The 16699-nt window shown below is 34.4% G+C and overlaps 1 protein-coding gene across 1 annotated transcript in view; it reads right to left on the bottom strand.

Annotated features, from left to right (window-relative positions):
- LOC133196158 (uncharacterized) overlaps nt 1-16699 on the bottom strand; it is a 77810-nt gene that overhangs the window by 2862 nt on the left and 58249 nt on the right. The window contains exons 13-16 of the mRNA XM_061332088.1: nt 11212-11370; nt 7444-7614; nt 6591-6761; nt 1577-1653 (exon numbers count right to left, since the gene is read on the bottom strand). Of these exons, the coding sequence (XP_061188072.1) occupies nt 1577-1653; nt 6591-6761; nt 7444-7614; nt 11212-11370 (578 nt within the window). The remainder of the gene's footprint in view (nt 1-1576; nt 1654-6590; nt 6762-7443; nt 7615-11211; nt 11371-16699) is intronic.

Below are 16699 nucleotides of genomic sequence, written 5' to 3' on the forward strand. Positions count from 1 at the left end.
TGATATTTCGTCTCGTATTTAATATTATTATGCCCCTGGATCAAAAGATCCCGGGGGTATATTGTTTTTGTCCTGTCTGTCTGTTTATCTGTTTGTCTGTCTGTCTGTTGTCAACTTTAACCTTGCCCATAACTTTTGATTGGTTGGAGCTATGACTTTCATATTTCACATGTGTATTCCTTGTGACAAGACCTTTCTTTGGGTACCATCATATTTGACTTTTTGACCTTGACCTTGGAGTTTGACCCACTTTCGCAAAATTTTATGAGACTTTAACCTTGGCCATAACTTCTGAACAGTTGGTGCTTGGGGTTTCGAACTTCACATGTGTATTCTTTGTGACAAGGCCTTCCTTTGGATACCAACAACTTTGACCTTTTGACCTTGACCTTGGAGTTTGACCTACTTTTCAAAAACTTTAACCTTGGCCATAACTCTTGAACAGTTGTTGCTTGGGGTTTCAAACGTCACACGTGTATTCCTTGTGACAAGATCTTCCTCTGGATATCAACCTCTTTGGCCCTTTGACCTTGACCTAGGAGTTTGACCTACTTTTGAAAAACTTTACCCTTGGCCATAACTTTTGAATGGTTAGAGCTAGGGCTTTCATACTTCACATATGTAATCCTTGTGACAAGACCTTCCTTTGGATACCAACCACTTTGACCTTGACCTACTTTCAAAAAACTTTAACCTTGGCCATAACTTTTGAATGGTTGATGCTAGGGCTTTCATACTTCACATATGTAATCCTTGTGACATCACCTTCCTTTGGATACCAACCACTTTGACCCTTTGACCTTGACATAGGAGTTTGACCTACTTTCAAAAAACTTTAACCTTGGCCATAACTGAATGGTTGGTGCTAGGGCTTTCATACTTTACATATGTAATCCTTGTGACAAGACCTTCCTTTGGATACCAACAACTTTGACCTTGACCTTGATGTTTTACTTACTTTTAAAAAACTTTAATCTTCGCCATAACTTTTGAACAGCTGCAGCTAGGGCTTTCAAATTTAACATTTTTTTTCTTTTGGCCTGGATTTTGACTTGCATTTGAGAAACTTTAACCTTCGCCATAAGCCTCCATATGGGGGCATCAGTGTTTCACAAACACATCTTGTTTTAATTGGTAATTGTACATAATGAATCTTATGGATACATGCATCAAATTGATAAAAACACTTGTTTGTATCCTTTTCTTGTATTTGTCAAATTGAAGATTCAAAATGTAACATATATTATGAAACAATTGTATTGTGTTTGTCTAGCAAGATGTAATTAGGTTCATATACTAATTTGGAGGTAAAAATTTAATCTGTTATGGACTGACATTTCATTCAAAAGTATTTTAAGACTCTCATCTGTTTAGCTGTGACTAAAGATATCAGGGATTCCAAAGCTTCGTCACCCTTTGAAGTATGGCTATGCTTAAACTTTTACTTGCTCTTTGACATTAAAAATATATACACTTAAATCAACATTTTATATCAATAGTGTTGTGATAAATATGGTAGTATCAAGATCAGGACTAATGAAAGGATGCAAAGGAAATAGACGGTAACAGTACTGACCTGTCTTACTGATAAAGTAGGCCTCCACTGGATAACCTGCCAGGGTCAAGGTCAGGAAAACAGTGACCTCTGTGCACCTAGCAAAAATGTGAAATTAGGTCAACACAATGCACAAGGTACATTGAAAAAATTTCTTTACAAGTACATGTAATTTTACATGCTGAAGTGGAATATAGAAAACACACTTATAGCAAATTGCCCCGGATGACCAATTTCAACTTATTATAAAAGCAATTATTGTGTGGACCCTGATGTCCATGCAGAAAATATATAAGTGAGGTTAAACCGGAAGCCATGGGCTTACTTCAGGTTGTGCATGCGTGAGAATGCTAGACAGTTCACCCCTAGGACAATTCACCCTATTGGAATTGGAATTCGTGAATCATTGGCAAACCTTGCTTAAAATCTTTACATCATGTTTATTAATTCATTAGTGTATCCAAGATCTGAATCTACTTTTTTATTAAAACACAATATATTCTTATATGTAAACAAAACAAATTTCACTATATATAGTTATGTGTACAGAAAATTAATAAGATTGGGGGGAGGTGTCTATGGTACAAGCATTTAAAAAGGAGAAACAATTTGGATGGCTTTACAGCTTGAATTGAAAACTTAATTCAACGATGAGGCTTTAAAAGATAGAACAGTCTTCACTGGCATCAGTTTTGTGCATCCAGATTCGTAAGGCGCAATTTCAGTTGTGTGTGTGTGTTTGCATAGGGAGGGGATGAGGACCTAACAAATTCTTACAAGGGAAAAAGATCATCTGACGTTTCTTACGGGGGTAGGACCATAAATGAGCTTAGATTTTTAATATATATACTGGCAAAAACAATATTGAATAGCACACCTGTAAATTACCCTCATTTTCTATAGTTAAGTTATATACTGGCAAAATTATTGGGAAGGAGGGGTAACCACCCCCTCCCCAGAAGGGGACATTATTTTAAAAATCTGAGCTCGAGCAAAACATTTGGGGTATATGTGATAAATGGATGACCCCCATTTAAAGGTCAAGGCTACATACAATAAACAATAGATTCCTTGATGAAGTATTGATATCCAGGACATGCTTCTATCATTCATTATTACAGTTTTAGCAATTAGACTAAAACATTAAATTATACAGAAAAATTTACATGTTTCAAAATAAAAGAAATCTTTTTTATAACACATATTTTCATTACAACCCAGAATTTCTTTTAGATTTCTGTTAGAAACAGAGGCCTATGGTCCAAGTATTGTAGTCCTTTTTCAGGGTTGCAAATAACCACTCACAAATGCGAGTAATTTTGCCTGTTGGCGACCAACTCTTCAGGATGTTATCACCCACATGGCTAGTAAGAATTTTATCGGACATTTTCCGGAACCAGATCATTGTTTGGTTCTACTATTAAATGCACCTTCATTTTCACTGTTTTCTTCCTATAAAACATTTTCAAGACCGAGAATCGTGTCGTTGATACGCTTCCTTAAAAGTATGAAAATTCCTTCAACATTTATTTTAATTTTCCTTCTATGTATCAACAGTAGCAGATTTTCGTCCATATTCTAATAAGATGCACATCTGAGTATTATTCACAATTATCAGCTTTATATTCATTAATTTTCTTCCTGCAATAAGAATGTTAAAGATATTTTCTGATTTTTTTGCTGCTTACAGTGGGTTAAAATATTTTATTTTATGAACTTTGAAAGTCTGTAAAGTACGCTTTCTGTAATTTTAAGATAGAAACATATAATTCAAAATACATGCCTTGAAGTGAATGAAAACATGGAATTTCATACAAGTGGTGTCGAAACCCACAGGGAAAATTGAAAAGAAATACTTTGGACAATAAAGTATTTTTCTTTGAGATTATAATAAGAAAAGAATTTTTTACTTAGTGAACAGAAAATTGTTGGCTCCAAAATATCAATGTGGGTAAGTAAAACTTGTGAAGTTGGGGGCCCACATGGTTTAAAAAGGTTTAAAATGTTATTTGCAACCCTGTTTTGGAAGGACAACAACTTTTATTATTACATTATTAATTATATCCATTAAGTTTATATTAAGTTTTAAAACCACAGGAAATGAAAATTACTTTGCTATATGTGTGAATTCATTATAAAGTGTGTTTGCTGTAACTGGATTTTACTGTATTTGACTTTGTTGAATTTTGAAGGGTCTTTCTTATCGATACAGAAGTCAGGTTGGGGGGAAACGTAAATTCCGCTATAATAGTGGTATATCACTATTATAGTGAGATTTCGCTATATTTTCAGCCGTAGTTACCCTCAATTTCATCAAATAACATATTTGCTGATTAAAGCGCAAGTTATGATGGGTATAAAAATGGACAATAATTTGAATCCTTGCATGTTATGAATTTTATTTAATTTTCTGCTGATGCGTTTTATAATATGAACACACTTTTTAAAGCGGAAGTTACATTTTTAACATAGCAACCAGTGATTGCGGTAGTATTGAACAAAGACTGACTCTTAATATCTCTCACACATGTGCACAAATTAGTGCTTGTAATTACTTTGAACCCACTTTGGAATAGGTTTGTCGAATTTACAGAAGAAAAGGTGATTTTTGCCTTCATAGTTACTGGTATGGAGGCCCGTTATGACAAATGAAAAAAAAGCTCAGCACAAGTTCACTTTAATGGAATCGATTTGTGTCGTCTAAATCGTAAGCAATATATGTCACTTTTACATGTAATCTTGGGTACATGTATAATGTTTCCTTTCTTGATGATGAAACCATGAAATAAAATAATTAGTCTTAGCAAAAAAAGGGAAAAAGTTGTAAAAATTACCTGTAGATGTCACGTCTTATAAATTCTGCACAATTTATTGATTGTGTAAATTGCATAAAATTTTATATTTAACTACGCTATGCACTAAAAAAGACACAATGAAATCCTAATTACCAGTAGTAGATTATTCTGGTATAAATGAACGAAATACAAGGAGAAACAGAAATATGAAGATAATGAAAAGGGCCATTTGAACAATAAAATTTTTCGCAGAGCGAAAAGGTAGGATCAGGTGCTATGGAGGAGTAGGCATCCCCTGTCGATCATGGATTTTGCGAAATTCATTTGTTAATGGTTGTCATGAATTAGTGCATCGTTGTCTGCGCCACAGCCGCTAAAATATCAAGCCTGCTTTTTTAAGTACACATAAGCCATTATTTACACATTGAATTGTCTACGTTTTTTTCACGATCATGACAAGGAGCACACGGCGGATTTGACCGGTTGGTAGGGGGTGCTCACTCCTCTATGGCACCTGATCCCACCTCTGATGTTTTTAGGGGTCCGTGTTTGCTCTGTTTAATTTTTCTATTGTTTCAATGGACTTTTGAGATTGATTACTGTTTGTTATCTTCATATTTCATACAGTATTTTAAGCTTAAGCAAATTGAAAAAGAAATTGAATCAATTTACTTAATTTTCTGTCTTAGATTGTACGTATTCAAGGAGTAAAAAATTGAGTGAATTACATCATATTTTTTCTTAAAATCTATTCATTTATTTTCTGTACAAAATTAAGTGAAATAAATCATTGCATTTTCATCGATTTATTAAATGTATTTTCTGTCTTAAAGTGTATTGAATTGTAAAAAAAAACACCTAAGTTGAGATGTAATTAACATAATTGTTATAAACACAAATGAACTATCAACACAAGGCAAGATTATGCGATGTTTACGATACTCATCAAATTGAAGACGAATTTAATTTCATTCTTCAGTGCCATAGATATCTAAATTTAAGGAAAAAATACATAAATGAATATTATTACAAATCTCCAAGTACATTTAAATTACTTCATTTATTCGGTTCACATCAGATACGTACCCTAGTTGGCTTAGGGAAATTTATCCATCATGCTCTTATATTACGTTACGATGATCTGTCAGGTTGACCCAATGTCTATTTGTTCAAGGTTAATTTTCAAATGTTCATATATAATACAACAGCATTGCTACATATATTGTAAAACAATTAAATTGTTTTAAAGTATTCTTTCTTCTGCTTTATATTATAGCATATATTATAGTCTTCTATACAAGTGAATGGAACTGTGGGACTGAGAAACACTTGATCAGGGGTCTCACCCCCCTTTTAGACTCTGTGAGAGTCTTACTTATTGTAAAATATGTGTAGATTATAAGTTATTTTTGTAACTGATGGGCTGTCTGCCCAAAGTTATATTCTGAATAAACTGTATCATTTTTGCTAGCGAAAATATGTGGACTTGTGATTTTTTTTTAAAAAGTGGGAATAGGTGGAAGACACCCTTAAAACCGAGACCCTTTGTAGTTCATATTGTTAATTTTGTTTAACATTCTCAAAAAGAATGTCAAACAATGTGTTTGTAATTACCTGCAGAAATGACATCTTACATCATTGTTCACGATTTATTGAAATTAAACAATACAAATCGGTTTCATCAGAATAAAGTGAACATGGAATGAGCTTTTTTCGTTTGTCACAATGGGCCTCCATACCCATTACCATGCAGGCAAAAATCATCTTTTTTTCTGTAAATTCGACAAACGTATTTCAACGTGGGTTCAAAGTTATTACAAGCACTAATTTGTGCACACGTGTAAGAGATATTAAGAGTCAGTCTTTGTTCAATACTACCGCAATCACTGGTTGCTATGTTAAAAATGTAACTTCCGCTTTAAAAAGTGTGTTCGTATTATTAAACGCATTGGCAGAAAATTAAATAAAATTCATAACATGCAAGGATTCAAATTATTGTCCATTTTTATACCCATCAAAACTTGGGCTTTAATCAGCAAATATGTTATTTGATGAAATTGAGGGTAACTACGGCTGAAAATATAGCGGAATCTCACTATAATAGTGATATACCACTATTATAGCGGAATTTACGTTTCCCCCCAACCTGGTAGTGGTGATTCTTATATTAATCGGAACAGAAACAGAAAGATAGAAATAAATATTTCACTAGATACAAATGTATATCATTAACTGCCTACTTCGATGTATCTATGGGTACTTCCAGACACACTATGGTTCTGTCTAATGCTGCTATACACAACAGATAAGTCCCACTGTCCCTGGTGACTGTCTGTGTAGATAACACCTGTACAGTTTTAAAGCTCTGTTCTATCTCTTGTCTGCTTTCTCCTATCCTCAGCTTTAAATCACTACAACATGATACAAGATATACACACAGTTACAAGAATATATATCTAGAGGTACCGCGAATGAGCTCACAAAATCCCCCCCCCCCCCCCCCCCCCACATATTTTTTTTAATAGTGCTCATTTGCAATTTGTAAAAGTGACCTTTAACTTGCCAAAATGACTTTGTTTATAAAAAAAAATCCTCTGGTCATAAGTAATGTTCGAGTGAAATATTGACATTCAATGTTTCTCAATTAGGAAATTATAGACCTGACATGAATTTAACACTTTTCTGCCAGTGACCTTGAACTTGCCACAATGACTTTAGGTCAATAGTATGACATACTTTTAGCTCACAAATAATTTCTATTTGAAGTTATCAACTTCCAAGAAAAATTTGATATTTTTATTACCAATGACCTTGAAATTGTTAGGATGACCTTGAGTCAAGGTTATGATTCACCTTCAACACATAAGTAATATTTGTGTAAAATATGAGTATTCAAAATCAAGCTTATAACCATGTTATTCTTTTACCTTGAGTAAAAATTGAAAGAAATAACTATCAACATGTCAAATAGGGTGTAATGTGCAAGTTTAATATCTTGAAAATCCATACACTTTAATCTTTCATAGTGTATATGCTAAGATTTACAAAAGGATCAGTACATCAGATATATATAAAAAGCATTCTTATGTTTACCTCTGACAGGATTTTGTGATATTAATGTTGAGAATTCGAAGCTGATGAGCTGCAACAAACTGTGTCTTGTTGTCCATCAAAACGATCAGAATGTCCCCAAAGGCTGCTACTGATGTAGCATTTTCTATGTCTGGACTGTAGAATTCTTCTCCATTTCTGAAGCACAACAGTCTGCAAAGTAAACAAGATGTGTTTGTGAAACACTGATGCCCCTGTATGGCAACTCATATCAAAGGTTAAACTTTCTCAAATGCAAATCAAATACGTTGATACCCAAAGTAAGGTCTTGTCTTGAGGACTATACCTTTGAAATATGAAAACCCTAGCAGCAGCCATTGAATAGATATGGAAAAGGTTAAAGTTTTTCAAAACTAAGTCAAACATCAAGGTCAAGTTCAAATGGACAAAATTAATGGTGCCCAAGGAAAGGCCTTCCAATAAGAAATACACATGTGAAATATGAAAGCCCTGGCACCAATTGTTCAAAAGTTAAGGCCAAAGTGAAAGTCTTTAAGAAGTAGGTCAAACTCCAAGGTGAAAAGGTCAAAGTTGTTGGTATCCAAAGGAAGGTCTTTTCACAAGGATTACACATGTGAAGTATGAAAGCCCTAGCACCAACCATTCAAAAGTTATGGCCAAGGTTAAAGTTTGGTAAAATTTCGCAAAACTGGGTCAAACCCCAAGGTTAAGGTCAAAAGGTCATATATGGTGGTACCCTAGGAAAGGTCTTGTCATAATGAACACACATGTCAAATATTAAAGCCTTACCCTTGACAGTGCAATAGTTATGGGCTAGGTTAAAGTTGACAACAGACAAACAGACAGACAGGACAAAAACAATATACCCCCGGAATCTTTCAATCCAGGGGCATAAAAACTTCCATATGGCACTTTGCTCTTCCTTTTAAGGAGTATTATACAACCCTGTAAAGGATCACTGGGATGACAATTTAACAAGAGGCCCATGGGCCACATCACTCACCTGAATAGCTATGACCCTTCTTGTTCTTCATCAGTAGATTCTTTTTCCTATGTCAAATTTGATCACCCATTGTAGTCCCACCCTATCATTGGGGGTCATGATTTTAACAAACCTGAATCTACACTATCTGAAGATGCTTCCACATAAATATGACTAATCAAGAAATAGGATGATCAGGGATCAACAAAATAGGTGATCTGATTATCAGCAACAACTCATCAGTTGATCTATTTACTTGCCTATATGCCAGTACTTGCTATACCAAACTTAACAACAGTGCTTCAACTTAAAACACTGAATTCACATAGTAAGCCGAGAAGGATCCCCATACCATTGGCCTCTCTTGGTCTTTAAATTAAATTCAATGTACAAATATAGGGTATTCTTGTCTAATGCTTGTTATTTAGAAGTCTAAAATCTGTAAAAGTACTTTTTGTATTATACATTAACTATAGGTAATAAAAGATAACAGAGCTCACCTCAACGAATGTTATCTATAAGTTAGCTGCAGATCTGTAGCTCACTGGTCTGAAAAAATTGGGAGCGACAGTGCCACCCATTGAAAAAAGTGTGTATTTTTTGCGCACAAAAAAGAACGCTGTTTCTCGATTTATTTCCCGGTTTATATGAAAATATTACTAACCGTGTGGAGTAAGTAGTATAAGTAATTAATTATCGTATATGAATAATAAAGGGCAATTACTTCTCTTCTTTCCATACATGATTGTAAAAGAGCCCAGCCCTAACACCGGAACCCCTGACCCTAGAGGCCATGAATTTTACAAGTTTGGATGAGGCTCTCTTGCTAATTATAACCATGCACTTTGTTTGTCTGCTAAATATCCAGGAGCAGAGAAAAAAAATTTCAAAGATTAAATGCATTTTTTACTATATGATCTATAGAGCCTTGCCCGTACACCAGAACCCCTAACCCTGGGGCCATGAATTTCTCAATTCTGGAAGAGAAACTCTTGTTCATCATAACCATGCACTTAACTTGTCTTCAAATTATCCAGAAGAGAAGACAATTTTTCAAGAATTTATGCATTTTAACTAAATTTGATCAATAGAGCCCAGCCCTAACACCAGATCCCTGACCATGGGGCCATAAATTTCTAAATTCTAAAAGAGGCATCTTTGCTCATTATAACCATGAACTTAGTATTTCTGCTAAATACCCAGGAGCAGAGCAGAGGATTTTCAAAGAATTTTAAAATGACTCAGGTAACCTAAAATCAAACTCATTGATCATGTCCTGTTTTAAACATAATTAACATCTGTAGTTTGATGCCCATTAACATAATGACCTTGGCTTAAAAAAATTTACTTTCATCTAGACATAAGTAATCTTTGAGTAAAATTTTGAAATCCAATGTTTCTCCATTAGAAAATGAATTTTACACTTTTTCTGCCAATGATCATTAACTTGCCACAATGAACTTTGGGTCAAGATTCCTATCTCTGTTTGAAGTTTCAACTTACAAAACTTATCTGTTAGAAAGCAATAAAGACACAAGTTTTATACTTTTTCTGTCAGTGACCAAGAACTTGCTAGATTAACCTTGGATCAAGGTCATGCCACACCTTCAGGTCATAAGTAATCTTTGTATGAGGAATGAACTCCATGACTGTTTTTCTATTAGGAAGTTGAAGACCATACACTAATTTTATACTTTTTCTGTTAGTGACCATGAACTTGCCTAAAGACACAGCCTCGATCATAAACAATCTTTGTACCAGGTATGAGCTTTTAATGATTTTCCTTTACAAAGTTATACATGTAGCCCAGACATACCACACAGACAAGACAAGGTGATATTCCTATATACCCCCCACCCTCCCAAATTATGGGGCAAAATACTGCATGTGTTCTTAAACAAGTGGGCTTCATATTTTAGCGGCTTTGGCGCAGACAACAATGCACTAATTTATGAATACTGCTAAGAGATCTCATATATAAATAATACAAGGCACGGACATGTGTAGCACTAATTTATGATTACACCACAACTCCATACACATTGATTGCGCATACATGTGATAAGTCAAAGACCACAAAACTGTACAGGAGCCATAAAAAAACTGGAATTTGGGTGAAAAAACTGTACACTGCCGATCAAAAAACGGTACAAAAAAATGGTATAAAATATCGCTTAAATTCTTCTGAAATTCCAGCGTAATCATTGTAATAAACATCGTATATTTTATACCTACGAAGATCTGGGTCAGATTCACGTATATTAAGACTAAAGTCATGTATATCAACTTTAGAAGTTGGCTTAATTTTTTTCAATCAAGTTATGTATATGAAACATTAACAGTAATTAAGTACCCCTTAAAAAATAAAGCTACCTAAAGGGGTATTTGATACGGATTTATAGCAAGATAATTATCCCAATTGGCAGTTCACACCTTCGCACGCGATGGTTTGTGTACACTACACAATTATCAGAAGGTCAAGTGTCAAACACAGGTGACATTTTCCAGTGTCTCGCGAGCGAGAATGAGAGGAAAATGGCGGCATTTAGCGAGAAATTCAAAATATTGTACAAATTTTCATATTCCGTGAATTTTGGTGTCCCGCCGGTACACGATGAATGGGCTCAAAAAACTGTACATTTTGCGTACAGCCTGTACATATCACATGTATGATTGCGCTAGATTTTGAATACTCCAATTTATGTACACATACAGTATTTGAATACCCTGCTTTTCAAACAGGCCATAGAAAATGCTGACGGAAATGATTACTAGTAGAGGAGTTAATTAAGAATTCTGATTTTTACCTTTTCTCCTGGTTGATAGCTATAAGTTGGTCTTTGATTATCAGTGGGTAAACTTGCTTCTTGTAAATACTCCTTTGTAGCAGAACTCCATGTCCAGCAGTATCAGCTTGAGGTACAGTTTCAACCATTGAACCCTCTTGATCATAAATTTCAATTAACCTACAATTATAATGTAAAATCATCACAGAAAATAAGAATTAAGACACATTTTACTTTTTAAACATATTTCTTTGAAGAAAAAATATAGTCATGACTGCACCTGTACAGATTTGAGCTTTAATATAAACAAATCTAGAAAATGTGTTATTATACCCGCACTTTCTAAAGAAAGTTCGGGTATATTGTTGTTACTCATGTCTGTCCGTCCGTCCGTCCGTCTGTCACACTCTTATTTCTCAAACTCCTCTTACATTTTACACAGTAGCCTAATCATCTTTTGGGAGATGTTTCATGGTGTCATGTAGATGTGCAGTAAAGTTTCGGAATTTTCATTTTCACCCTGGGGGTCAAATGGGGGTCGAAAAATGACGTTTTTTATGCAAAAAGCCCCTGGTTCCCTGAACTCCTCTTACATTTTACACAGTAGCCTAATCTTCTTTTGGGGGATGATTAGTGGTGTCCTGCAGATGTGCAGTAAGGTTTCGGAATTTTCATTTTCACCCTGGGGGTCAAATGGGGGTCGAAAAATGACGTTTTTTATGCAAAAAGCCCCTGGTTCCCTGAACTCCTCTTACATTTTTCACAGTAGCCTAATCATCTTTTGGGAGATGTTTTGTGGTGTCATGTAGATGTGCAGTAAAGTTTCGGAATTTTCATTATCACCCTGGGGGTCAAATGGGGGTCGAAAAATGACGTTTTTTATGCAAAAAGCCCCTGGTTCCTTGAACTCCTCTTACATTTTACACAGTAGCCTAATCATCTTTTGGGAGATGGTTGGTGGTGTCCTGTATATGTGCAGTAAGGTTTCGGAATTTTCATTTTCACCCTGGGGGTCAAATGGGGGTCAAAAAATGACGTTTTTTATGCAAAAAGCCCCTGGTTCCCAGAACTCCTCTTACATTTTACACAGTAGCCTAATCATCTTTTGGGAGATAGTTGGTGGTGTCCTATAGATGTGCAGTAAGGTTTCTGAATTCTCATTTTCACCCTGGGGGTCAAATAGGGGTCGAAAAATGACGTTTTTTATGCAAAAAGCCCCTGGTTCCCAGAACTCCTCTTACATTTTACACAGTAGCCTAATCATCTTTTGGGAGATAGTTGGTGGTGTCCTATAGATGTGCAGTAAGGTTTCGGAATTCTTATTTTCCCCCTGGGGGTCAAATGGGGGTCAAATTTTTTAAAAAAAATATTTAACATGTTTAAACATCCTGGTTCCCAGAACTTCCCTTATATGTTATGCACTAGCCTTAAATCATGATCATTTGGAAGATGATTGATTTTGTCCTGTGGATGTGTAAAATGGTTTTAAAATTTGCATTTCCATGTGGATAGCAAATAGGGGCAGGAAAAAAATGGCCCCTCCCTAACCCATGGGGTCATGATTTGTACAAACTTGAATCTACACTTCTTGGGAATGTTTCCATATTAATCATGCTTTTGTTGTTCTTAAAAAGAAGAATTTTGGAGATTTTTTTCCTTTTAAATCTCTATAAAACTTTGATCCCTTATTGTGGCCTGACCCTATCCTCGTCGGTCATGATTTGAAAACTAGAAATATGTCCATAGGACTTAAATGCCCCGCCGAATGTATATTACTAAAATGCAACATGAAAATTTGTAAGAGTGTATGAAGTTTGATGAGAATATCTTGAACAGTTTCTTTAAAATTGAAACTAAAATCTAAAAAAAAATGGATATAGATGATAAATTCTCACAAAATTATGTATAAGTGCAATGCTTACATAAAAATATCTTAGATTGTTTCTTTAAAACTAAGCAAAATACAAATTAAAGAGAAGGGAGGTCAAGGTCACAGGAAATTGCAAGGTGAAAAGTTTTTGATGCAGTTGAATAGCTCTCACTAATACATATCAGCATATTAGGTTTGATAAAAATATCTTGAATGATTTATTTAAAACTGAGCTTAACACTTATTTTAGAAAAGAGAGGTCAAGGTCAAAGGAAAGGTTGAGGTCAAAATGCTGATGCAGTTGAAAAGCTTATATCAGTATGTATTTACTATTAGCATAGAAGTTCAATAAAAATATCAGAAATGGTTTATTTAAAACATAGATAAACACTAATTTAAAAAAGTGAGGTCAAGGTCAAAGGAAAAGTCAAGGTCAAAAAAGTTGATGCAATTGATATCTCTCAGCAGTATATATCAGCATATGAAGTTCGATAAATACATCTTGAATTGTTTATTCAAAACTGATCTAGACACTAATTTAAGAAAAGTAAGGTCAAGGTCAAAGGAAAAGTCAAGGTCAAAAATTTTGATGCAGTTGAAAAGCTTACATCAGTATGTATCAGCATATGACGTTTTATTGAAGTCGGACATGACAAACACTATATGCCTCGGCCATATTCATGGCAGGGCATAAAAAACTTGAATCTACACTATATGAGGATGTTTCCATATCAAAATGACTAACAAGCAATTTCAAAGAATTGTGGTCCCCTGCTTTCCGTGTCCTAGTGGATGGGATGCCATATTTATGACATATTGTTTCAAATATGCAGGCCTTATCATATGTCATTCAAAAGTAATCACCAAAGTTAAAATTTTTGAAAATTAGGTAAAACATCAAGGTCAAGGGTTAAAAAAATCATAGCATGCTTGAAAACATCTTGTTACAGGTAATGTACATGTCAAATATAAAAGTCCTATCTCTTCTCAATCAAAAGTTATAAGGAAATATAACATTTTTGAAAAGTAGGTTAAACTTCAAGGTCAATGTCACAGAGTCAAAAGTCATGATATATTTAGAAAGGTCTTGTCACAGGTAATATACATGTATAATATGAACGCCCTATCTTTTCTCTTTCAAAATGATCATTTAAAATAATGTTAAATTTTTTGAAAAGTAGGTCAAACTTCAAGGTCAAGGTCATGGGTTCAAAAATCATGGTATGTTTAGAAAGTTCTTGTAGGTAATGTACATGTGAAATATGAAAGCCCTATCTCTTATTATTCAGAAGCTATGACCAAGGTTAAATTTATTGTGTCAGTGGTTCTTGAAATTGGCCCAGCGGTTCTAGTGAAGAAACAAAAATGGGAAAAGTTTACAGGCGGACAGATGGATGACAAACAAAACGTGATCAGAAAACCAGAAAAACTCAAGTGAGCTAAAAACTGATGATCACAAGTACTTGGAAAGAGTTACAGTATTTGAAAAGCAGTTTTTTTTTTTCATGCATTGTTTTCAGAAGCTGAAAAGGTATGACTTGTATCCATGTTGAAAAAACTTCACATTTCAGAAAACAGTATGATTAAAAATAGTTAATCAAGGTGCTTTGAGTAGCAAAATAAGCTAAACTGGTATAGCTAATTCAACCACAGAGCTTAGTGAATTTTAAAATGCACAACCTTTTCAACTCTTAATCATTCTTAAAATATTTATATCATCATTTCTGATTCAAGGGAGAACTAGAGATATGATCAGAAGTATATCCGTTGACTAATAAACATGTACATGTATATTGTGTTTTTTAAGTCATTAATGTTTGTTTGTTGTTAAATGTCCCTCTTGGGAATTTTTCACTCATACGGAGACACCACCACTTAAAAATAATGAAGTCGTACAAGTCGGATTTGAGGTTAACATTCATTTTAGGAGTTTTCAACAATTAAGACGTAAAGAGATAACTCCTTCCCCTTGCCCCTTCCCAGACCCCTGTTTGTTCATGTATGCAAACTAGTCTAATACTTTGGTTTGACATAAAAAAAAATCTGAATATATACAGATAGTTTAATGGTCCATCTCTATGAATGATTTTCATTCCTAATTCTAGGAGGATACATGGGTTGACCCAAATTCATGAATGAAATGTCAAGTAATCTTATCATTGATGCACTTTTATTTAATTTGATGTAGTCATATTATGAACATTTCCAGTTCATTAAGAGAGTGGGGATGACCTCCAGGGGTTCATAACCTTAAACCATTAGATATACATAACATAATAACACAAGAAACAAAATTATGTATAGTCAAATGGAAAAGTTTTCTACTATTTAGGAGTCACATGATCATTTGTCATTTCAGGGACAGGGAGCGGCTAGGGAGATTGGAAACACCCCCCCCCCTGGAATTTGCAGAGTTATTTAAATAGGACTATATACTGATTTACAGAAGCAAATAAAAAATGACTTTGGATGCCCTCCCCCTTTAAAAACATGGACCCCACCATCATTGTTTTTATTTTGTTTGTTTGTTCGTTTGTTTTTTTTTTTTTTTTTTTTTTTTTTGCTCCTCAGGAAATTCTGGGGAAAAATTCCAGGATCTGTGCCTATAACTGAATGTAATGTCGACAACGGGAGATAACTCTTCAGAATGTGAAATTCGTCTATTGTGGCATCTGATGATCCACTCTCTACCATTGGCCAGAGACATATGTCTCTGCATTGGCTCATACATTCAGTGTCTGAGAGAGAAACGAACGACAACTCTGCATAGAAGATTGCCAATGATCTTTGATCCTTTTTAAACTTTAACCTAACTATTTGCATTTCAGTTTATTTTACCCCAATCTATAGTTAAACTTGTACTTACCGACTGTCATAGGTCCTGTCAACTTCATGAAATATAATCCAATTATAACACAAAATGAATTAATTTCCACTGATATACATGTAACACTGCACCATGTCACATGGCATGTGCAATCTAAAAATGATAATGGTAAAACTAGTACTAGTACTGGTAGGGTGACGCAAGCCCAATGTGATGTAGAAATTTTCAAGGTGTTCACATACATGTACAGTACAAGAACAAATTTTAAATTATCATAACTAACGATGTTTTAACATAACTTTGCCATCTAGGCCTATTTTCAAAAACAGGCAAATTGTGTGTGTGTGTTGGGGGGGGGGGGGGGTGACAAAATTGATTGGGTATGGCTTTTCAAGGAGGTTTTTGCCTAATCAAATACTAAAAAAAGTTTGCACATTTTGATAAATTCATCAAAAACGCTTTGTACTAAAATAATATTATTTGTTGTTGAGAAAGTAAATTTAAAAAGTTCCAATTATGGGCCAAAAATTTATATCCCCCCCCCTTTTATCAAAACCTAATTTACATCATTAATTAAATTCTGTTATTTCAGACTGGTAATGAATTAAGTATATGAAATGCGTATAAGAGGTTCATGGGTCACATGGTCACCTGAGCATTTTATGCTCGATTTGACGAATACATGTACTGTGTAAATTATAGAATTATTTGGACTTTTTCCTTGGTAAACCCAATATGAAGGAGTGTGCATTTAGAGGCAAACACCTTAGTGCGGGTATTACTGTCTCATGACAGCATCTAGTTTTGACTTA

The sequence above is a fragment of the Saccostrea echinata genome, unplaced genomic scaffold, assembly GCF_033153115.1.
Source record: "Saccostrea echinata isolate AGI-Se365-2 ecotype Australia unplaced genomic scaffold, CSIRO_AGI_Sech_v1 ptg000030l, whole genome shotgun sequence".
Taxonomy (NCBI): Eukaryota; Metazoa; Mollusca; class Bivalvia; order Ostreida; family Ostreidae; genus Saccostrea; species Saccostrea echinata.